At 41.6% G+C, this 24,051-nt stretch overlaps 1 protein-coding gene across 1 annotated transcript in view; it reads right to left on the reverse strand.

Annotated features, from left to right (window-relative positions):
* LOC111225998 (AT-rich interactive domain-containing protein 1B-like) overlaps window positions 1-24,051 on the reverse strand; it is a 178,992-nt gene that overhangs the window by 131,309 nt on the left and 23,632 nt on the right. The window contains exons 2-3 of the mRNA XM_022751071.1: window positions 23,212-23,415; window positions 5,638-5,727 (exon numbers count right to left, since the gene is read on the reverse strand). Of these exons, the coding sequence (XP_022606792.1) occupies window positions 5,638-5,727; window positions 23,212-23,415 (294 nt within the window). The remainder of the gene's footprint in view (window positions 1-5,637; window positions 5,728-23,211; window positions 23,416-24,051) is intronic.

Raw genomic sequence — 24,051 nt, forward strand, 5'->3', positions numbered from 1 at the left:
CATAGAGCTTTCACTAGTAAGAAACTGAAAGCAGCTAGAATATAGGGAAAATAAAGGAAATTCATTTTGAGACTGAGAGCTCGTCCTTCAGTTTGGAAACAGCAGCTTACACAATAATCTTACCACAAAGTCCATTTAGTCCATTTTCTGGATCTTTCAATCATATCACTTTAACAATGAACTTATAGTCTCAACTTTTTGAGCCAACATTGACGGGAAGTCCTTCTGCAGAAAAGTGCTCGAACAGCTGGGCAAACTCCATCAGCTGAAGAAGACTGTGTGACACAAGCCAAACCAACAGATCAACCACTAAATGGAGCTTGTGGTGAGACTGGTTTGTCAAAATGGATTTCCTTTATGAGAAACATTTGACGCACTGTACGTGCAGACTTTTATACATTGAGTGTAATATTTGCAAATCATCACTATCCAGTAAAAATCATATATTTCCAAATTTAGTGTTTTTAAATTTTTATATTATCTGAGGGCTTCAATGTCCCTTTAGGCGCTGTGGCAATGCTGAAATGTGCACAAAGCTAAAATCAGGCTTGTTTTTTTTAGATTATGAAAAGAAAAATATAGTGATAAATGTATTTTACAGATAGTGAAAATATGGAGTTTCACAGCTTAACTTTAAAATTAAGTTTTCTCAAAATTTCATTGTGTCATATAATAGTACACAGTTACTGTCTTTTCAAAATAATTGTAAAATAGTATTAAAAACTTGACCTGCCAGCCTTAGAGCGGTCATCCTATTTTTTTTTAGTTTAGACCACATGGTGGATGTGTGATGTTGTGCTCATGAGCATCACTAAGCAGCTTCTGAACCAATGAATCACCTTTCTTCCATTCAGGTCCCTGTAAAATGAGCTTGTCTCCTCCAATCAGCTGAGAGCTCCTCTACGCCCCAGCACTGCTCCCCTGAGCCTACTTTCAGACAGGAAGAGGAAATAGTTAAGGCCAATAGAGGAAACGACCAGTGGGATCAGTTTCACAGAGGAGAGTGGATAGGTGGTTTTTACTATGGGGAGTAAATGTCACAGGGAATGACTTCCTTCTTCAAAGACCAGCAGTCAAATCCCGACAGGTCCTACACTCACACAAATACCACTCAGTAGCATATGCACCATACAGTTTATATTATACTAAATGGCGAGGTAATATTCCATTACATGTCATCTCTCTCTAAACGTAAATTTAACACAAACATTAAATAGTGGGTGCTCCATGAAACAGTCGATCAAAGCCAGTACCATGTTCTCACAACATTATGAGTTTAAGTCTGGCAGCTGGCCAATGTTGCATTTCACCTCTTCTCTCTCTCTCTCCCCTCAGTCTCTCCTGTCACACTCCAGTGTATACTACCCAATAAAGCAAACACGCCATAAAAAATTATCTCCAAATTCTTCAAATTACTGCTCTCTCATTTCCGTTTTTATGAGGTAGAAAGTATTAGACAGTAACAAAATATCACGCACTTCATCTGTTGTGCATCAAGTGTAATATGGCCAAGAAGAGGAAGAAAGGCCACTGATTTTCTCCTTTTAAGCGATTTGTCACACGCTGTGAATGAAGCCAACAATCAGACCAAAAACGTTAATGTCGTGATATTTATAGGGTTCGATAAGGATATACTTCCAGATATAATCACTTTAAATGTTTTTTTTTTTCTCACATCGCAGAATTTGTTTTTTTGTTTTACAGTTCTAACAGCAGTGAGCCTTGATTGAACAGCATTTGGTGGAATATGACATGCTCACATAAAAATATTAAACCAAGTAGTGTATGAGGCAAAAAGCCATCTCAATCAATTAAGTTTAAGTATATGTCAGTGTTTCCGAGAGCTACAACTCATCAATTTATAAATATCTAGTGTTCTCAAACACCCACAGCACTCAAATACACCAGCAAACCACCCACATTTATTTTTTTTTCAAACCTACTTCTTCCCTGATGTGATATTATATATTTTTTATTTTTTATATCATGAGCCTTTTCATCGCATCAGCCTTGATGTCTTAGAAATGTCTTTTTAGCCCGCTCTGCTCCTCGCAATCAGATGAGGTCACAGCAGTGCAATAGACTCAAAGAAAGACGGCATTTTCACTTCGATTTGTGACAAAACCAACTAATAGCGGTCGGTTGCAGAGCAAATTCTGTGTCAAAGGCAGCTGGAATGGTTCCATCAACTGGAGGATGTCCTCTAGCTAGGGTTAATGGGAGTGGAGTGGGGGGAAAGGAACTACGGAGAGCGCCGGAAGAACAAAATAAAGAACTTTTCAGCTTGGATTTCTCAGAGTAATGCGGGGTCAAAAAACAGGGGTCAAAACCACAATGACATCCTAATCTGGCGTGCGCTTGCAATTGTGTGTACGTGTGTGCGTGTAATCCGTTCCGTGCGGCTCACATCATGTCTCATTTCAGCCCAGAATCACAGACAAAGGTCACCGTTTGACCTTTTCACAGCTCAGAATTGCTGCAGCACACTCGGCTGATTAGTGTACACACAGACATACGCAGACACACACAAAAACTGATAGAAAGACGCACACTCGCTTAGAACAGAAAAATGAAAGCAATACAGCCCTGAGCTGAAAGCACACCAAATCTTCTATTTGTAATCTTGGCCAACTGCACTGTGTAAGTACAATTTCCAAACATGTTTACTCTTGGATCCAAAATCAAAGACAGAGACCTAGTTTCTTTGTTATTTAAATTTATTCTGGTATTTTCTGATATTCTTTCCCTTTCTAAATTGCTCTCTCACTCAATCAATGGACAATTAACTTTGTCTTAATGCCATCGCACAGGCTGGTTTTTGTTATGTGTAAAATGTCATGTTTTTTTTAATGATCAATGTTGTGTATTTTGAGTAATTACTTGAACATAAACTGCTGAAATCAAGTGAGTGCTTGGACCTGGGTTTTTCATTTGTTACGCCGGATGGAAATGGTGGAGCTCAGTGCAAAGTACACTCACATATTATCCTAAAACTGCCCTTTGTCTCCAGACAACTAGCCATTACCAACTATACATTCTCATTTAAACATAGTGTATATATCAAGCCTGTTAAATTTCGGATGAATTGGACGGCTGGTTGGACAGCCTGTTCTTTTAACTGCTCTTGTTCATTAAAAGCTGGGTATCCTCTTAAAGCTCATTTCCCACTCCAAGTCAAAATGTAGGAATGTAATATAAATGTAGAAGAATGGGAGCTGGTTGCTTATTAGCAGATGGAAAAGAGTGTATTTAGTTGAGTCTGTACTCTGATGGCGAGCAGACAGGAACCAGGAGGTGTCGGCATATTGCCTGCTGTGTTCCTGGGACATAAAATGCTATACTGCTGTAACACATAGGAAGGATTTCTTGATTATAGGTAAAGCCAGCGGGATGCAGAGTTGATGCAGTGGCTGCTGAAGGTCTTGTGGCTTTTATGCAGCATTAACAAGCATGTGTGCTGATTGAACCGTTTTCCCTTAAAGTAGTGTGCATGCATAACAATGACAAACAGAAGGAAGCCAGCTCCCTGGTCACCACAGTAGTTGGCATGGCAACCAATATGGGACCTATCAGCACAGGTGGAACAGGGCTTTGGCCAATCAGACTACTTGGGCTGACCTACCTGGTGTATAAATGTCAGCGAGGGTCAATTGCTGCCACATCATCAGCGATGATGAAAACACACCATTACTGTCACAAAATGTCAACGTAGCCATGGATCTCAGCCTCTCCCGTTTAGAGCGAATAATGTGTGTTCAGTAGGCTTCTTGGTCTGTGTGTGTGAGCATGTTAGCAAGAGTAAGTGCTTTTTTCAGTGTGAGACAAAAGGCATGCTGGCTAGAATGTTCCCTCAGTATGAAAATTACTGTTAAGACTAACGACTCCTTTTCTGACAACCTGCTTTTGTGTTCACAGTAGCTTCTCCCATGGCTATTTGTCTTGGCGTGCTCAGTATTCAAGGCTGTCTAAAGTAAGGTTTAACTACATCTCTGTAAATCATAGGATAACCATCTCTAAATACAAATCTACACCACTGTCAAATGGCATCAACTTGTGCAGATGCTAAATAAGTCTACTCACATTTGTGATCCACTAATGGCCAATTCAGTGTCTGGGCTAATAAAAAAAAAACAAAAAAAACAAAAACAAAAGGATGCTTGGAAATATTGTACGCTGCTGGTGTTGTTCATGATTTTAAATGCTGTGAAAAGCCTCTTTACCGAGAGAAACAGGTAAAATGTTTCTCTTCAAATATCCTGATCTGTACTGTGTACAGTTATGTCCTGCTCAACCCTCGGTGTATGAGCTGTCAATGTGGATACTAGCTGCTCAGGTTGGCTGCTCTTTATTTGATCATGCTGCTCTGCACCATAAAAAATATTCAGAGCTTTCACTTCTACAAAAGTAGCAATAACACTTTAAGTCCTGGATTTTAAAGGTTTAGACTGCAGGAAACACTCGACTTTTAAAGTATGAGAAATAACCTTATGAAGGTCTGTGCTCCGAAACATTTATATAAAACTATACTTAAGTATAGTACTGGAGTAATTTTACTTTACTTCACTCCTCTGCTCTGCACTGCACTTCTCCTGTTGTAAGAGTTAGGGATTGGTTTCAATTGGATATGGACTAACATAGCCAATATTGATGACCTGAAATATGCCTGATACCGATCTTGCTGAATGGCTCAGAGCGCCCCTACTTCACTCATCTGATTCCTCCTGTCTTCTCCTTTCCCTCCCTGTTTTATCTGATCTGTCCCTTCCTGTCCGGTTCTGTTGTAATCTCTCCCGTCTCGTCCTGTTCTCTCTCCTGCTCCGTTTTGTTCTGCTCTGTTCTGTTCTGATCCAGGGCAGGGCTGTTAGCCAGAGTCACTCCAAACAGGCTGATAGATCCCTCTGGCTGCAGAGTGGATGGGAAACACATGGGCAGCCTTCACTTAAAACTCAAAAACAACTGCTTGAACAGAGTTTCCCATTGGAAAACTTCTACAGATCATCATGCTGAAACTTGGCAGGACAAGTCTCGATCCATATCGGCGGAACAGGCCCTTCGTTGTACTGAGGATTGGGTTTGCACTGGCGGGCTTGTGTGCCTTGGAAATGTACAATACATGCTCATACAATAAGACTGTCCAGTGTTGTGTGTGTATGTGTGTGAGAGAGCGAGGGAGAAAATATGAAAATATACAGAAACACAGAAAGTGAGATTTACCTAAAGTACCTCTTATGAATAATGCAAGGGAATAATATGACCCACAGACCAGGCGTATTGGACTGCCAACACACTATCATTTACACACAAACACACACACACTCACTGTTTATCCCTTAAGATGCTGTCTCCAGTCTCTGCACTACTAAAATATTAAAATACAACCCATGGAAAAAGATTTGGATGGAATCCTTTTCCTGCTGATATGTCAAATCTTATTGTTGATGTTACATCTGATAAATGACACCTGCATATCTTTGTGATATATTTATTCATATTTATTTATTGAGTTACAGGAATCACTTCCATTTTAGCTCATGGCATGCAAAGGGGTCTTTAGACTCGGTTACAAGTGAGCACCTTGCCCGATTTTTTCCACACAGGAAAAGTGAGTTTGACGAGTGTTTGTGTGTGTGGTTGTACCTGTTGTGGTGGTGGTCGCGGCTGTAGGTAGGGACTCTGGGTCGGGCCTGGAGGGGTCTGCTGAGGGGGGCTGAAGTACGGAGGGGTTCCCTGCTGCCCCGTCTGCTGCTGCTGCTGCTGCTGCTGCTGCTGCTGCTGCTGCTGCTGCTGGCTGTAGCCCCCCATCCCCTGCTGGCCATACGGCGCCACCTGCTGAAACAACCAATCACACATTGGTTAGAGGGGAGATATTAAGGTCAGGGCTGAGGCAGCAGCAAAACTTGTACTTTAAATTAAAAGCACTGGAAAGAGGCTGTTAGGTAAAATTAGCAGGCTACCACGGCAGGTGCCAGGTGACATACTGGAATAGCCAATCACATAAAAGCAAGAGAGTCTTCTAACCTAAAATCCTCTTGGAATGATTGAAAAATAAAAACAAAAACATCCCACATGAGTCTACACAACCTGGCCTCTATCCATTTTCCAATTCATCTGTTTGTCCCTCAGCTAAAAAGCTCTTCATTTAGCTCAGACCAGGCTGCCACCGGTCTCCCTGCAGTCCTCTGCCTAATGAACTCACACTGCAGAAACCTCTAACTTTATGTCCTCTGGCTTGCCAAATGCATCCTCCTCTCTACATTATCTCCATCTCGGTCAGCTCACAGATGGGATGAGGTGTGTTGGATATTACTGCAGGCCAGTCCCAGGCCGTAACCTTAATGAGGGACACATGGATGAGCCGGGGCATTCCAGAGCAGTGCATTTAAAAAAGTAACTCGCGAGGGCAAAGCCTCGGCAAGTGCCGGTGCCGCATTATACAGTGGTTGTGAGAGAGAATGTGAACAGGGAGTGCGTGTAACAAGCTGGCACCAATACAAATGTAGTCTTAATCCCTCCTTGTCGTTTGTTATGACTACAGACAGCGCCAGGTGCTCCTCACTCCTCTAAGGATTTCCTATCGAGGCAGGGGTTTTCTCATTCATGCCGCCTCACGTGCACACACGTGCACACACACACAAAAGCCAAGTACAGACTATTAAACAACATTTACGACCGCTGGTGAAGCAATATGACAGCACTTTTCTTGTAATATTTTTTGCCCATCATGTCACGCTGCTTTTTTATTCAGTGACGGCCAACAGCTCTGCCACAAACTCATTAAACGTGCACACGGGCTGTAATTTGGGACGCGCGCAAACCTCACAGTCCACCTCCAGCTTTTGCCCCGAGCTCTAAATGTTGAAATGTCCCTTTAAATCTTCCCTGGCGGGCTTGGCAAAGTAAAAAGTCTCCCAAACTGAGAGTGATTTATATCTCAAATGATGGTGTTACAGGGGAATCCGATGTGACGTAACTACTACACTACGGCCTTGTCAGATCAAAAGCAAAGAGCACACATCCAGAGTTGTAGCTTTACTGTGACTGTTAAAAGTGAGAAAACCCACTCATAAAAGCCTTGTTGAAACTGTTGGCTGGTGTAAAATACAGTGAAATCTGATCTGGCTGCAGAGGGCCAGTGGAGATTAATACGTTTGAAATAGTTTTGAAGTGTAACTTCCTTTGAGTGGGTGGTAAAAAAAGAAATCTTCTCTCTAAAATGGAAGAAGCTTTTTGACTCTGAATAGAGATGATTGGACAATGTAGAATACTTTTCACTTCAATGGAAATTTGATTAGAAAGGACAGGTCTGTGTGTGTGTGTGTGTGTGTGTGTGTGTGTTGTGCGAAGAGAGAGAGAGAGAGAGAGAGAGAGAGAGAGAGAGAGAGAAAGAGAGAGAAAGAGTGTGTGTGTCATTAGGCCGATGAGACAGACAGACAGGGTGAGATCAGTCTAGCTGGCAGAGAGGTTAATAGCATGGCCCTGCTCATGCCAACAGCACCACTGGATTCATTACTGCCAGCCAGGGCAACGCGCACACACACACGCGCACGCACACACACGGACACACACACACGCACATACTCACATACCGACATACTCAAATGAATGCACATGAATTCAAGTTTTCTGTGTATGGGGATTTGTTAAAGTAAGACAAACAAATGCTCACTCTCTCTATCACACACACACACACACACACACACACACACACACACACACACACACACACACACACACACACACACACACACACACACACACACACACACACACACACACACACACACGTCATTAGATGTGGATCAAAGCCACTGCGATAAAACAGAAGCAAGTCTATCCAGTGATCAGTGATGACAGGCTGGTGTAACACACTGGGTCTCAACTGGAACACTACTGTTCTGGGATTGGTAAGGATTAGGTCGCCATGGAGATCGAGACCAGACAACCGTGGGTGGGTTCCTTTTCCAGACAAACACAATGACGGGCAGACAGACAGATATTGGGGAGACAGTGACAGACAGACAGCGGAACAGATAGATGTAGGCAGAGAGAAAGACAAAACACAGGAAAAGGGTTAACAGAGAATTGCTCTTTTGCCCCGCCCCCCGAAAATCCTCTCGGTGCTTGAAATAACTCTGAAAAGCTAATGTATAAATAATAAACTACACTAGTTTCCGTTGTCTTTACAATTGTCAATTTGAGTTGCTGAGATTTTATATGTAAAAATAGACTGGGGACGTAGCCAGGAAGCGTGTTGGAGTGAGAAAGCTTGAACACACCAATGTTACATTTGTTGTGTCTCTTTGCTTCCTACCAGGATCAAGTGAATGACTCGATGGGTTAAAAATAAGTGTGTCGAGCTTCTTGTATAATGTCACATGATTCCTATTTCTTGCATTTTCAAGTATGCAAAATTAAATAACTCTTGCTATAATTTGGGGGCACTGATGTCCAAATTTCCCTAGTGTTACATGTATCATTGACAACATTTAAGGTGGCTGCATACCATTTAGTACTCTCCGTGCATGAACTGTCCAGCTCTATCTGTAGGTCTGTTTTTACACCTGAACGCCAGAAATCCCTCGCTCAAACACTCGTCATGTTCAAATGTGCTTATTGCAAATGCAGACCTGAAGTATGGTTTATACATTTCAAGCTGCCTATAACCACTTTCTATATAAAAACTTGTCCTCTGAAGAAAGTCAGTTTTTCAGTGTATTCAAGAAGAGGGACTGACAGATATGCAAGCATGTAGACAGGCAATCAGGTAGGCAAGCAGAAAGACAGACATGGAGACGAACGAAAAAAAGAAACAGAAATACCGCCAGTCAGTCAGTCAAATAAGCAGAGAGACGGCAGGTAGACTGGAGGTCTAACAAGTAGCAACCTGCCACAGTGGCTTTGGGAGGGAAGAAAGAGTCATTCAAATGCAGCTTCTGTTTGATCGCCGGGGCCGACCGTATGAATGTACTGTACCTACCGAGTACACAGCAGCTCCCTGAAACCTGATTCTCTTTGACTGAGAATATGCTTAGTAATAAACAGACTTACTGTGCTGTTGCGTATACCAATAAAAATAACTGCTGGAAGTAGAAAATAAGACCATTTTCTGCCTTTTCCTTCCACTCAGGTGTGTGGAAACAGACAAAATAACAGTGTGATTTATCCAGAGTGTCTTGGCAGGCACACGGTGTCAAATAAATGTCTGTAATGAAATGACAACAGATGTGAAGTGCTGTAGGGAGAAATGACACAGAATAGACGTCCTGCGAAGCAAATAATTCACCATAAACTGCAGAAACAGTGTGATGAAAACAAAAGCCTTGGCGGCATATTAAGATACAAAGACACAAACACGCACACAAACACTGAGAAGAACTCAATCAAAAATCTATCAAAACAAGAGTTGTATGAAAAGGCAGACAATATCTTCCTGCTCTGCAAATGGAGGGAATAAATAGCCATGCTAACCCTCATCCAAAGCAGCGCTGTGCGAGTATGCGCACACACATGTGTGTGCGCCTTAAATCAGCCGTTTAAAAACCTTGCACGGAACAAGGCACTGCTTGTAATTCAATTGGGCCAATGAGCAATAGACAGGAATTTTCATAATTCTGTCGAGGTGGCGATACGGCTGGCTGGCGACCGGGACCACAGGTCGCCCCTTTTTGAGTGACAGATGGGCTCAGCCAACCAGAGCGCTAAGCAGAGCCACCACCCCGACCCCTAAACGCGCACACATTCACACACTGACAGGCATGACAGGCACACGCAGGCACTGCATCAGAATTAGCACCACAGAAGTGCCAACTTAAAATAAAAAAAAAAAAAAAAAAGGACAGAGAGAGAGAAAAGTTTAAATAAAAAAAAGAGGAAGTCGGGTCAGCTGACAAAGAGTGAAACAGAAAAGAAACGACATTAAAAAAAAAAGCATGATACAGAAATGTGAAGAGATACAGACCATGGCAAAGGAAGATGTTTAGAGAGGCAGATATGGAGAGATAGGCAGGAGGGAGATAGAAGAAGGGTGTTACAGCCTGAAATACTTAAAGGGGATGGATAAAGTGATGTTTCACATGATAAAGACAGAGAGAGACAGATAAAGACGGTGATTCAGACAGAGAGATATGTGGAGAGAGAGGGGCTACACAGACAAGTGTGAAAGCGAAGCAGAGGAAGGAAGGAGAGTCTTAGAGGAGGAATGGGGGTAATGTGAAATAGCGATGAAGACGAATGGAGAGAGGAAGAAAACGTGAAGGAGTTTCAGTGGATCGAAAAGTTCTCTTACTCTCACATAATTTGAGGAAGAGAGACAGACACACAGGTCGATACTGTATCCCACTGGCATCAGGATCACCAGGTATAGAATATAGTGCTGCATGTACTATATAAGAATTCTCCAATTTAATTCTCTAATTAAGCAGTTTATTCCAATTTGGCAGTTAGTATAATAAAATAAATAAAGCAGATTTAGTATGCATAGTTTTTTAAGTCTCTTTTCCACTGCCACAGCACAACATACTCGAAACACGCTTAAAAAGACACAGCTCTGGTGTCTTTGGCTGAACTGATAAAAAAAAAAATGCACTGTTGTTGTAGCACATGGTTTGACACCCCTGATCTATACAGATAGAATTCACAAAAAAAAAAAAGTTAATAATAATAGTAATAGCAAATAATCAGCCCTCCCTGCAATGACTGGATGGCACACTGATGAAAAGAAACGACAGAATACACTATATTATACCTATATCTCATGAAGCAACTTGCTGCACTATCGTATACCTGCTCTGCTAACATTAGCATACATTACACTAAAAGCCCAACCACATCGATTCAAACTGACATTTTTATATATATTCCTGTCCATTAATTAATTAATCATGAATTAATTTGGCACAAAGCTAAACATATCTCAGTTTTATTTGATTACTATGACCTAATCATACAAGGACAAGTATTGATCAAATACTTGTTGTAGCAAGTTTGGTGTTATATTTCTTAATAGCAGCCATTTTTCTTTCTCAGTATTTAAAAAAAAAAAAGAAGGTAAATCAGTCTCCTATAACAGCCCTCTGGTCATTCTGAGGTTTCACAATGCTCCAATTTACTTATGTAAGATGTTCTGGTGGTAGCAACAGTCCAAGATGTTTGGAAATAAGCACACTATACTGTATAGCTGTAGGGTTTAGTTACTGTACCTTCTGACAGACAACTGCTCTTACCAAATAGATTTACAGTCACATGGGTTAATCGCAGCATCACTGAAAGGATGGATGTGAATATGCAAAAGCTGGCTACATTAAAATAATTATATTTGTAAACAGGGAGCAAAATGAAACAGAGAAATTCTTCACATCCAGGCTCAGTTAGCAAATCTAAAAGCAAACTTCAAGGCAGATAATCAAAGGAAGTTTCAGCAGGCAAGCGCAGCAGGGAAACAGTAAGGGAGAAATGGCAGTGTTGACAGATCTGTCAGTCAACAGAATGAAGAAGTATACTGGTATCAAAATAACTGTGGCACTCGCCTCATCTATTTTTCTTCAGCTTATTTGCCATAAGTGCCTGAAACACTTAAATTATCCAGGTGACATTTTTCAGCTGACCTTCATCTTTCCTTTTCCTCTTGCTATCTGACTTACTATGTCTTAAGAAAGAAAGAAAGAAAGAAAGAAAGAAAGAAAGAATTGACAAAGTAACATAAAAGCAATAAGATGAGGATGTTGAGCCTTTGAAAGGTTTTCCTTGAAGGATCACATCTTCACCAAGACCTGATAAATTCCTACATCCCTTGCCGACTCACTGGATGAACTCAGTGACATGTGATGATCACACTCACAAAAAAAAGAAGGCAAAACATTCATTCAACAGCAACTAATATTTTCAAATGTATTTTTTATGATTAAATTATTTTGTCAATGAATGCAAAGCTTCCTGCAGAAAATACAAAACCGGAGAGAGAAAATAGTTTTTATAAAAGATTTTATTGAAATCCTTAAAAACCCTTTTCCTTTTTTTTTTTCTACTGTTTTCTGTTTTTAATTTTCATTTTGAATTCTATGGATCTTGATGTGTACTGTTAGTCTCATTTTAGTTTTGTTTTTATCAATAATTGATGTGGTAATTGGTTCAACTGTCTGAGATTTGGTTTCTCTTTCAACCGGTTGTTGCAGCCTGTGGCTCTAGTTAGTATAAAGATGCTAAATTTCACGTTGCGAATATGATACCTGATGACAATCTAAAAGCAAAACATTGCATCTCTGATAAACTCGGTGACGATGTGTGGGAATTTTACTTTTTCTTTTGCTTTAATTTTCCTACACACCTGTCATTAGACAACACCTAGTTTGCCAAAGAATCATACAAAATTAGATATAAGGCTACAATAAGCTTTCTAATCTAGTGTGTGTTTGAACCACAGGATCAAGTACCCTCACACAAAAGTGCATTCATCATAAGAAGACAGTGGCTTCGCTCTTGCTAAAGTCTGTCTCTGGTAATATGAACATCACCTCTCCCCATTTCTGCAACATGGAAAGTTGACATCTAAAGAATCACGTTAGTTCTTTCACATCCAAGCTGAGCTGACAAGAGGTTATCATCACACGCAGAACCAAAACAAATCAACCTGCCTCTTCAGCTCGGTGTGGTGATAAGATCAGCTGCAACGAGATGTGAACACCAGCGCTGGTTTGTGAATTGCAGGCGAAGGTGAGACCCTTAACGAAATGCGAGGCATCGGAGGGAAGGATCAGCATCAACAGTCTCATGATTAAACATAAGGAAAAGACGAGGGGACGCATCACCGTACGCGTCATCGTCCTCGTATCTCTCCCCCCAAGGTGACGGTGCTCTCCGTCGCGCAGTACCTCTCTTTGATATCTCTTTCTCTCGCTCCTCCCCCTCCTCATACATCGGGAGGCCCTTGACACCTCAGGAATGAGCTGCCCTTGGAAGAGTGAGAGAATGAGTGAGGGACAGGGGGGGAGTGATATACAGGACTCTCAATCGTGACATCCCAGTAACCTGAACCGAGAAGCTACACATCAAACCAAAATATAAAAATAAAGCAACACAGTCACATTCAGGCAACAAAGAAAACGCAAGCTGCGGATGATTTGCAGGGTTTTTTTTGGTTTGTTTTTTTTTTGTATGAAGCATGGTGCACCTCATATACTGTTAGGTTTTTATTCCCAAATGAAAACACAAGCCGGTCTATTCAAAGATTGTGACTTATCGACCCGGTGATAACATCAACATCGCACTGACGGCGAGTGAAAGCAAACAGATAGTGTAGCCATCAACTGATAGACACAGGCGTGTTTTTTCTATATTTTCATCTCGGATCCCTTTCTGAAGACTGCCAAACGTTGCTCTCTGCCCCCGTCTGTCTCTCTTTATTTTTCCCTCTCTCTAATTCTCTGTCTCTGCTCACATCTATTGACGGAGAAAAGAAAAAAAAAGAAAAAAAAGAGGGAGAGAGAGAGAGAGAGAGAGGCTGCTCGTAGCAGGCGTTTTATTGCTGGCTGGCTGCGACTAGCAGTGGTTGTGTTGTTCCAGGCAGAGCCGTAATGGAGACATTTGGAGAGGCAGAGCAGGGCAGGTTAATGCTCTCTGTAATGTGTGTGTGAACAGCGTTTTATTTTTTTTTTACATTTTTTTTCGCATGAGGCTCTGGGCCCTGTGCCACTGGCTCCAAATGTTTTTCCCCTACTAAACTCCTGACCCCAATCTGGGTCCAAGAAAGACAGAAGAGAGAGGGGGAAATTGAGAAAGAGGGAGAGGAAAAAAAAAAAAACAAATCTGTAAGAGCCTGATACTGAAGGAGTTACAGCAGGCTCTCCCAAAGAGAGAGTGTAAGAGAGACTGTTAAATAGATCATTGATCACTGGAAATGTTTCTTAACACAGAATTTCTGTGTTTATTCTAGAAATTGAGTGGGTATAAGAGTACCTAATACTACATCTTGACTACAGACTACATTCAGTTTTAACAGATAGAAAATAATTATCATTAAATTGCAAAGCAGAGAAGGAGGAAAGACTTGTGACACATGTAAACATCACAATTCAGCGCAAAATAGCCCTAAAGATCAATCATTTCAGCACACAGCGGCTCGGCTCATTTTTCAACGCTCGCTGTGATGACAGGCTCGAACTTGTGTAGGAGTCATGTCAATTACATTTGAACAGGGAGGGAGGGAGGGAGGGAGGGGAGGGAGGGGAGGGAGAGGGGTAGGTGGGGGCTTCTAGTTGAAACAAGCTTGTTCACCATTAGCGGTCGACATCAGCACAGGAAGATTATACTCGTACTTTACATCCCCTGCTGCGCGGCTGTCTTTCTTGGATGCTGGCGCTCTGAGGCGCAGCCGTGTTAAATAACAGTGACACGATGGATTGTCGAGTTCCCTCAGGTCAGTGCGGATACTGTACGGTGTGTTAGAGATGAATCAGGTGTTGGCGATGTCAGGATGATGGGGTAAAAGGGTTACAGGCAGGTAGGCAGATGTTGTCCGTGACACTTTTGAACAGTGACACATTCGTGTACTGTGCCTTCACTGAGTCAACACCTTGTATTCATGAGTAAACCTCTGTTTCCTCCCAGCTGCTCTGCGTCTGCTTGTGACCTCTGACCTTGAAGACAGGAGGAGAGCTATCACAGAACGTCCTCGCGACAAACTGAGAATCAAATTAAACATGATTAAAGTTTGTTCTACTTCAACTTAAATATTTATAATTACTCAATATTTATTCATCACCATGTCAACCACCTTGATGGGAATTTAATCATGTTTCACTCAGATAAGGAGAAACACAGGAGCAAGGATACGTCACTGTACGATCTCTAAATGAAAAAAACACACAGCACACACACCACCAACTTGCCACATTGACTAAAAACATCTATAAACCTGCCCGAATATAAGATAATGTTTTACACTTAAATATTGAACACGTTCTCTCTCTGCTTGCTTTCTCTTTCTCTGCTACTTTTGAGAACAAACAGTAGTTACCTGAGTGCTACTCCACCAGGTGCTTCCAAGAGTGTTCCTGATGTTCGGTTAATATTAATCTACCATGTAATGATGATTATTCTCTGGAGAACGTTTGAAGGCTATAATTTATTATGTTTACAGTGCTTTCTTTAAATAACTACAGAAACTGTATTATTTACTCTCATCTTCAAAAACAGATATTGCTAAAAGGTGGGTTTCATCTAAAACTTCAGGTTGACTTATATTCCAGTCAATACAGTATCTTAGACCTACTTTGAAGTTCGACTCTATGGTCTATAAAACTGGGCTATGTCTTCATCTTCTCTTCTACCAATCAAACACCAATATACAGAGGCTCAAATCTAAGTAACACCTTGATCATGCCAATCTACGCCTTCTCAGATCTGTTTTCAAATGTTGACGGCGTGTCACGTCTCTTCACTTCTCCGTTCTACAAATGAAGCCCAGAAACTGAGATGCTGGAGCAGACTTGACCTGTGTAAAAATCTATCTCTAATCTGGATGAAAACTGAGATGAATTCTCGGTGAGCCAATTAGAGCAGCAACTAATCCCCTTGTAACTCGGCAAAGACGTAAAGCATCCCTTTCTTTCCTCTCTCTTCCTCGCTCCCTCCGTTTCGCTCCACTTTCATCTCTCTGCTCTTTTATCTTATCAATAGGCACATATAGAGCGCTGCAGACACACAGCGCCGAGCCTGGATCTTTCAAAAACACGCCGTTTGTGACGTTTTACACTGCTCGCCTGCATTCAACACTAAATTATATTAAATTCCACCATCACTTCACCTGCCTGAGCGAGAATAATGGAGTTTGCAGCTCATACAACTAATGCAAAAGCAAGAATTAACAGACAGCTGGGTATGTAATTTAACTAATGGCTCACATGAAAAAGTATAATCCACTGGGTCATATCTTATTCATCACAACTTAGTCTTATTTATAATGTGTATGCCATGCTTCTCCTGAGAGGATAAAACATATACTAATAGATGCTCTGTGTTGCCATCTTCTTTTATGTTTGCTCTAGTGTATACACACCTTACATTGATATAATTGATAGCATCACTTTTGTCTGTGAAGGGGGAGGGGGGTTCCTCCCCCCTTTCCAGTTAATGGCCACGTAGCATCATCTCCACGTGGCATCTGATTGGCTGAGAGCCACTCTACAGCAGGGGGGTAATAAAAGTTACAAATGAGAGCAGGCTATTAGAGCCATTGACGTGCGTAGGCTAGCTTGCTAATTAATTGATCCTGAAACTTCATCTATTCTGTAGCCAGAGAGGAACCCTTAATTAATCAGCCTTTCCATATCATTGTCCTCCTTTCTTTCAATCCTTTTCACTCTCCTCTTTTAAGCCCCCTGTCCTTTTCTCGCTCTCCCCCTCTCTCTCCTAATGTCTTTTTTAATTGTAAGGTGCCCAGAGTCCCATGGGCTGGCATGGAGTGCAGGTCTGGAGTTGTGGAGTAGAGAGAAGAAAGAAAGTGTGTGCTGTGTGGATGTGTATCTGCATGGTTGAGATGTGTACTTTGAAGAGCGAGCCTCCGAGGTTTCAAGATCCTTTCAAAAAGGGAGGGGTGTGATGAGGCTGGAGTGGTCCCCTTTGTACCCTCACCCCTCCTCTCGCTCCATCTTTCCTGGCAGAGGGGCTGATTTATTGGGGCTTCCCAGCTATCCGTCAGAGCCAGCAGCGCTGGCTGCATTAACCCCATAGACAACCCCAGCACTCGGGGCCCCTAAGTGCTTCCAAGTGGCCCTCGCTCTCCCCATTGGTGAGGAACCCCCCTGCCGGGCTCAATCGATGCCGTAAATTACCCATCTAACTCCCTAAAGTCGATATCCCACAAGATGATGTTTGGACAGACAAGAATTTTTGCAGCTTTTTGTTTTAAATGGACATTTAAAAGCACAATCAGAACTTTCTGTATTTAAGTGTGTTTCTCTCACAGTATTTTTAGTCAGTGGTTACAAACATGGTTGTGGTTATGGATGTAACCTAATCGTTTTCACTGTCAGAAAACACCATGCATCAGAAAACACTTGCCAACTTGTTTTCTCTTGATATTAAGAGACCTGACAAGAACATTTTGTCACAGTAAGAAAACAACAAGTGTAAATAATCAAATGAATGATAACTGAATTCCATTTAGCTGCTTCTGCTTCAGTGTCCTGGTGTCAGCAATATTATTAGCCACATCTATGTCTTTACTAGTAAGACAGGATGTCTGCTGCGGGACAGGCCTGTTTGACTGTGACAGTTTTACATTTGGATCATGAACAGCTACTCTTAGTCAAAAGGGGAGTTCCTACAGTAGGAAGACAGAGTCAAGGTTTTATTTAGTTTACTGAAAGGAAAGTTGGAGCCTCTTGGGAATTAGGTCCATAAGCCCTTTAAGCTCTCTCTTCCCCTTCCTTCGCTCATCTTCTCTCTCCTTGTGTTATCACCTTTCTTTTTGTTATCAGTGTATCAATGGAAAAAATAAAAACAAATCTGTACACTATCAAGAGAGAACATGAAGGACATGAATGAATAATTACATATCATTCCTTAGTTATTTACTCATTTTAAGATTTTCACTATCAAAATTACTACAATAGATGGCAGTGTGAATATGAATGCAGTAGCCAAAAATCATAATTCAGCTCAAGTGCTTCAGGTGTTCTGTGCCATTCACTTGTCCCAATAAGCCAAGAGAGTGTGACAGTGAGGCAGAACAAACAATAATGTGACCCTGAAACCGAAGCACCTAAATGGAATTCGGTCATCATTCATTTTATATATGGATAAAGTGTATGCATTGAATTATATCATAACCATTCAACAACAAAAAAAATTTATTGAGTGTCTACAACTATTTTCAAAATGAAATAAAATTTTAAGTAGACAACTACTTCACACTGGTTTTCATTTAGTGGTTACAGCTGTTCCGAAAACCACTGTAAAACATGTTGTTGTACTGCATAAATGTAAGACACGAAGCGAATAAAAACAAAGAAAAATCTTGAATTATTGAAATTATTTAGGATTGTACACAGATGTTGCCCAGTTGAAAAGAAAACAGGCATGATTTTTTAAAGAATACAGATGTAAAGTTTTCTGTTCTTTTTTTCTTCGCCAGATGATGACTATTGAATACAGATGATGCCGGAAAAATCATCTTTAAAAAGAGAGTGGAGCATGAAAGAAGGAATACAAAGTTGCGAAGGACAGAGGGCTTGTGAAGGGGTGCTGTGGTTTGTATGGACTGAGCAGGCAGTGGGTCAGCCACAATTCCACTTGACTTTAAATGCTTGGCTTCTATTAAGTTGGCCCAGTGTGTAAGGAACAAACAGCCAACGCTGGTAATGGTTTCTGCCTGACTCGTTGACACATTCAACCCCCTACACACACACACACACACACACACACACACACACACACACACATACACACACACACACACACACACATATACACATACACATACACACAGACACACACACTTCCTTTTTCTCTTTCTCTCTCTTTCATTTCCCAGGAAATTTTTTTTTCTCCTGCTCCCTCACCCCTCCCCTCTTTTCACATCAAACACTAATGTTTCCTTCAAATTCCTTTTCCTCTCTGTCTGCCAACTTTGACATCACAGGAAATTACGCTTGGAATTGGCGGCGCTGTTTTTTTTTTCTCTCTCTCTCTCTCTCTCTCTTTTTTGCTTTCAACTTCATTCCACTTCCCAAACAGTGACGCTTCTCTCGTGTGGCCTGTCATCCCCAAGACACCCGCCTCCTCCTCCTTCTACTTCCTCCTCTTCCTCTTCTTTTTTTCTTCTTCTTCTGATATGTTTGTTCTGGCTCCCATCACTCCACACATACACATATAGTTGCTTACACTCTTTCAAATGCACACTCTGTCTCTCACCCTTTCTGACACACTCAAACTGTCTTTCACACGCATGCATTCAGACGCAGCGTGATGCTAACTACACCTAATGCAAGTTCTGGGCTTATTTGCTGGAGGCTAATAACAGAGGTTGATTTTTTTCTCTCCGAGACATCAACAGTCAGATTGGTGTCTGTGCTTGCCTCCTATGACTGGATTAAGACAAGGAGGCCATGAGCAGAGTACCTAATTGGCACTGAACTGCAGTGTTAAGAATGTGTTGGTGCATGTGTGAGAGTACCTGTACGATCACATCAGCATATGCATAGGTAAGCGGGAAAATGTCTGTACAAGCATGCATGTGAATGTGCATGTACAGAAAAGAAAGAAAGCTCCAGACATTAAGCTTGAGGGCCTGAACAGGTAAACGCGCCTCCCCAGAAACAATGACTCAACCTGCACTCAACGGTCAGCCGTAGCCTCTGGGTTACACACACTGTGAGTATGTTCACATGTACTGTACACCAATCACCATTCCACTGCGAACAACCAGATGAAGGGACCAGTTCAGTCAAGGTGTTGCGATAAATTGTAGGAAATAATGAACACGGAAATAACAATAAATTAGCAGAGTTGATGATCTGTGGGTGTACACAAGCCACAGAAAATCATAAAATTGAAAAATAATTCATCTCTGGTGAGTAAATAATACATCTTCTGGATGCTGTGGATAATCCACAGACATTGCTGTCAACAGTTTTCAGAGGGACTGTTTTTTTTCAGTAGGAAGTAGTTCCAATAAAAACTATTTACAGGAACTGAATGTTCTTGATTAATGGGGATTCAAATTCTAGATATATATTTTGCTTTTGATTTTTTTCAATATAATTTTTGGTTTTTGGGGTATTTCATGGATTTATTAGAAAGTGAGAGTGGAAATGTCAGAGATCTGGTCAAAGAAAACAAAAACTATGATATGGCTAGACATGACTAGGGATAAGTGTCAAAATAAGTGTTATTATGATTTGGGTGAACTGACCCTTTCATTTAAAAATCTAAACCTGGTTATGGTGTTTACTTGCAATAACTGTAGTGCAGCTCTAATCAGGAGTAATTACAGTGGTTTTAAGTACATATATCAAAGCTGTTACAAAGATGAAATTTGCAGTGTGTATTCTGTAATGTCATTCTTGTGTAAAGGATGGAGGTGAGCCCCTGCACGTATCCAATGCCTCCACTGCATGAAATGTATGTATTGCTGTGGAGTCCTTATTTAATACGAGTGGGGCTTAATTTTAGCAGGATTTAATCATAATAATGAAAGGCAGTCAAAGAGGACCTTTTGTTCCTCTGCTAAAACCCCCTACACAAACGCAGACACACACACACACACTCTCACACGCACACACAGACAGTCGATCAGTCCTGGGGAAATCTCAGAGATAGACGTACACACATATCTTTGTTGACGTCACGTTGCCTGGCAACATCCCAGCATGCTCGGCTGTGACAAGCTGAGGTCTCAGCCCCGAAGCGCGATGCATCATGGGGGATAATGCGTGCCGCGTCTTAACATCACCCACAATCCCTCTTGCTGATGCAGCCAGTCAAGCTGGTGAGATTGTTCTTTGCAGCTGATCCTGGGACAGTTTTGCAACATTTGAGGTTTAGAAAGAGGCTGTTTTGTCCTCCTCCAGAGAGAGATGAAATCATGTCCACAACAGTCGCTTTAAGACTTGATGTATAGTATATTTTGCAGTATACATCTGGGGGATCTTTTTTTTTTTTTTAGCCCTCCCCACTCCTCCCTGATCAGACCCCTGACCGCTTTTCTGTAGGTGAGGCTCATTATGCTCATCTGAGAGAGTAGAATTAAACCTCCTCCTCCGAACTCATTACTGTGAGCTAGATTTCACTGGTTGCAGATAGGCAATGTGGTGGTGCTGCTTTTAAAGCCAGAGCCAGATAATTAGAAACTTTAGAAGCGCAGCTCCCATGGCTATAGCCAGAGTGAACAACTAATTCTATTTGAACTAATTACGTTCCATAGCGCTACACTGTGATTGCTACGCCGACGCTCAGCCTCCCCTATGTAATACGCCCGAGGATTTCATCACAAAACAGTACCAGGGATGTATTTTTGTGCGTGTGACTGACTGTACATCATCATGTATTGGCATTACTCTCTATGCACAGCATGTCTTTACATATACACCCCCACTTGCTCCCAAATGTGTGTATATCATACTGCAAAACCCCTGAGCAGGCTCACTAGTGCTTATTTTGAGTGTTGACATCATCAAAATGCATCAGAGGAGGTTTAGACCTGCAGCTTGGGTAATGAAGTCTGAGATGAAGCCTCCCTGTTGGACTGCAGAGCACAGTGTAACCAGTGAGACAAAAATGAGATTATTTGATAGAGTACATCAGTGGTATGTCAACATTATTGTTATTATTTGTATTTATTTATTCATTTTTGTTTCGCAATAAGAGTGGAGTGTTCATTTTATTTTTTATATGTAACTTAAAGACTTAAATTAAAGACTAAATTCTTCTTCTTCTTATAATTACAATCATTATTATAAACACACATAGCCCACACATCCTTAACCAAAACAGTAGAAACATAAACACAAAAAAATGCATTAATATATATTTATGATAATTCTGATTCTGATACTCATTATTGCACTTCCATCAAATCTGCGGAACTTGCAAGACACAGATTTAAACAGATTATCAAAACTGACGCAGCAAATTGAGGCCAAGATAACTTGACTTTTAGTACATAGTTTGGGTTTGTAAACTTCCCATCATGCAACTTCTCTCGCTGCCTGGTAGACGACCACATCTCCCTCCTTCAACCCTCGTTTGTAATGTCAAAGTAACCTGTTGACATTATTGGTAATTTTCTCACACTGTAGAAAGCTCCTCCAAAGCCACAAAAGACATGATACAACTGTTTTCAGTCTGAGATGTACTCCCCACAATGAGTAAACTCATCTTCACATATGTAAAACCAGTGTAGTAACCCTTTAAGTCTTTAAGAAACACTCTAACCCAATTTGTTAATGTCTCAATGTCTCTATCTCCACATGATGTTTTCTTAAAATAAACTGCATAATGTGAAAGGGTGTTGGTGATCTCCATATTTATACATGAGCAATACGCATCAATTTTCTCTGCTACGACATGTGCGCCTGTTTCTACAATATTTTTAGACAATGTTGGAAGTCTGTCTGTCAGTCCATCTGTCTTTTCCTCCTTCTCTCGCCATCTTTCTCCCTCCCTCTCTCTCTCTCTCTTTCCCTGTGGTCTTGCTATGTGTGGAAGCTTGCTTGCCCCCATGAGAGATGTCCAAGTCCAGACCAACAGTCCAGGCTGACTAAATATAGCAGGCAGTAACAGCAGGGGACACTGTGTGCCCCACCCCCCACCCCCACCCACCCTTGCTGTGAAGCTCAGTACTGCTGTTTCACTACAAGCTACACTGATGGAACTTTATCGTCTTCCACACAGAAGAGGAAGTTCACTTACTGCTACAAATGTGGGACACATAGATTCACACGCAGACATATATATACAGTACACACAGATTAATACACATGCATACTTACTCTCTATCTCTCCCTCTAACACACACACACACACACACACCCTTCCAGTCCAAATGGGATTTATTTAAGACTCAATAAAGCAGACAGAAGCACTATTGTCTCCAACACAGGCCTATTGTGTTGCACAGAGACTCTGACGTGGGTCGGGTGTGCTGCATCTATGTTTACTACACAGTGAGCATTCCACTACACACACACACACACACACACACACACACACACACATAATCAAAGACTCGTGCATTCAAAAAAAAAAAAAAGCTCAAACAAATAAGCATACACACACACACACACACACACACACACACAAGCATATAGAAATACGTAACCAAGCATACAAATTCTCCATCAAACAAGCATAGGTATATGAACATCCTTACACTCATACCATGCACGCGCACACACACACGCACACACACAGCATCAAACCCATCTCTCTCCAGTGGGTGTCTAAGGGGAACTGAGTGATGAACGGGAGTGACAATACCACATGCCGGGGTGTGAGATGTGCTGCCTGGTATTTTAGGCTGCGTCTCAAATTGAACATGCCAAGCCTTCAGGGGAAAATCGCTGGAGAATGTTCACGACGAGAAGCGAACGTCCCACCGCAATATCGCTTATAATACCAGCTACAATAACTGGAATGGCACTGCAGAGGGGGCTGACTCGCTCATGAGCCACAGTGAGACACACACACATGCAGTGTTTGGGTTCGTCGACATACCTGCTGTTGAGGGTACTGCATTCCGCCCATGCCCAGTTGGCCCCTCCCTTGAATGCTCATTGGATATCGGTGCGGAGGAGGCGACGTGTATGGCTGGCTAGAGGGGTAAGGGCCACCCCCTGGCTGCTGTGGAGTGGAGTAGGGATTGTTCGCCATGCCGTACAGCTGCGAGCGCTTCAAAGCCATGAAGTCCATGGAGGACACCTGTAGAGGTAAAAGAGGGATTAACGATACGTCATCAGCATTTCTTTCTTGGCTAATATTTCACAGTCATTCATGAAGGCGCATTGCTATTGTCTGAGAGGCGTTCAAATGAATTCATCCACCATCTGCCAAGTTGGAACCCCTGACAGAGGTCCACTTAATGCACACACTCCAAACCACAGCCACCATTGATTTATTTTATAATTGCACAGCAAGTGGAAGCCTTAAATTAAGGTCTACAGGTCATAAATGAACTACAAATGGAATTAAGTAAGCAAAGATGTTTATTGCACAGCGATCGGGAGCAAACTTTGCTGGAGGAGAGCCAAAGTAAAATGATTTAATTAAAACCTGAAGCTTGTATCTTTGTTTTAATGTCTGAAAGGGTTTTAAAAGAGTTGTAAATGTTGTTTAAAGCGATGGGAAGCAATAGCAATAAAAGCTCTATGGCCTTGTTCCCACAACCACAGCCCAACAGTGCCAATAATCACTGTACAGCGCTCCCTTCTCACTCACTATGTTGTTGCTTACAGCAAATAGCAGAAATAGTGATCATTACACTGAGTTTATGCTCCTATGAATTACTAAGAGAACATGTAATGGTTAAGAGTTTGGCAAGGATCCAAACTTTCCATT

The sequence above is a fragment of the Seriola dumerili genome, unplaced genomic scaffold (genome assembly GCF_002260705.1).
Source record: "Seriola dumerili isolate Sdu_G_001 unplaced genomic scaffold, Sdu_1.0 BDQW01000149.1, whole genome shotgun sequence".
Lineage (NCBI taxonomy): Eukaryota > Metazoa > Chordata > Actinopteri > Carangiformes > Carangidae > Seriola > Seriola dumerili.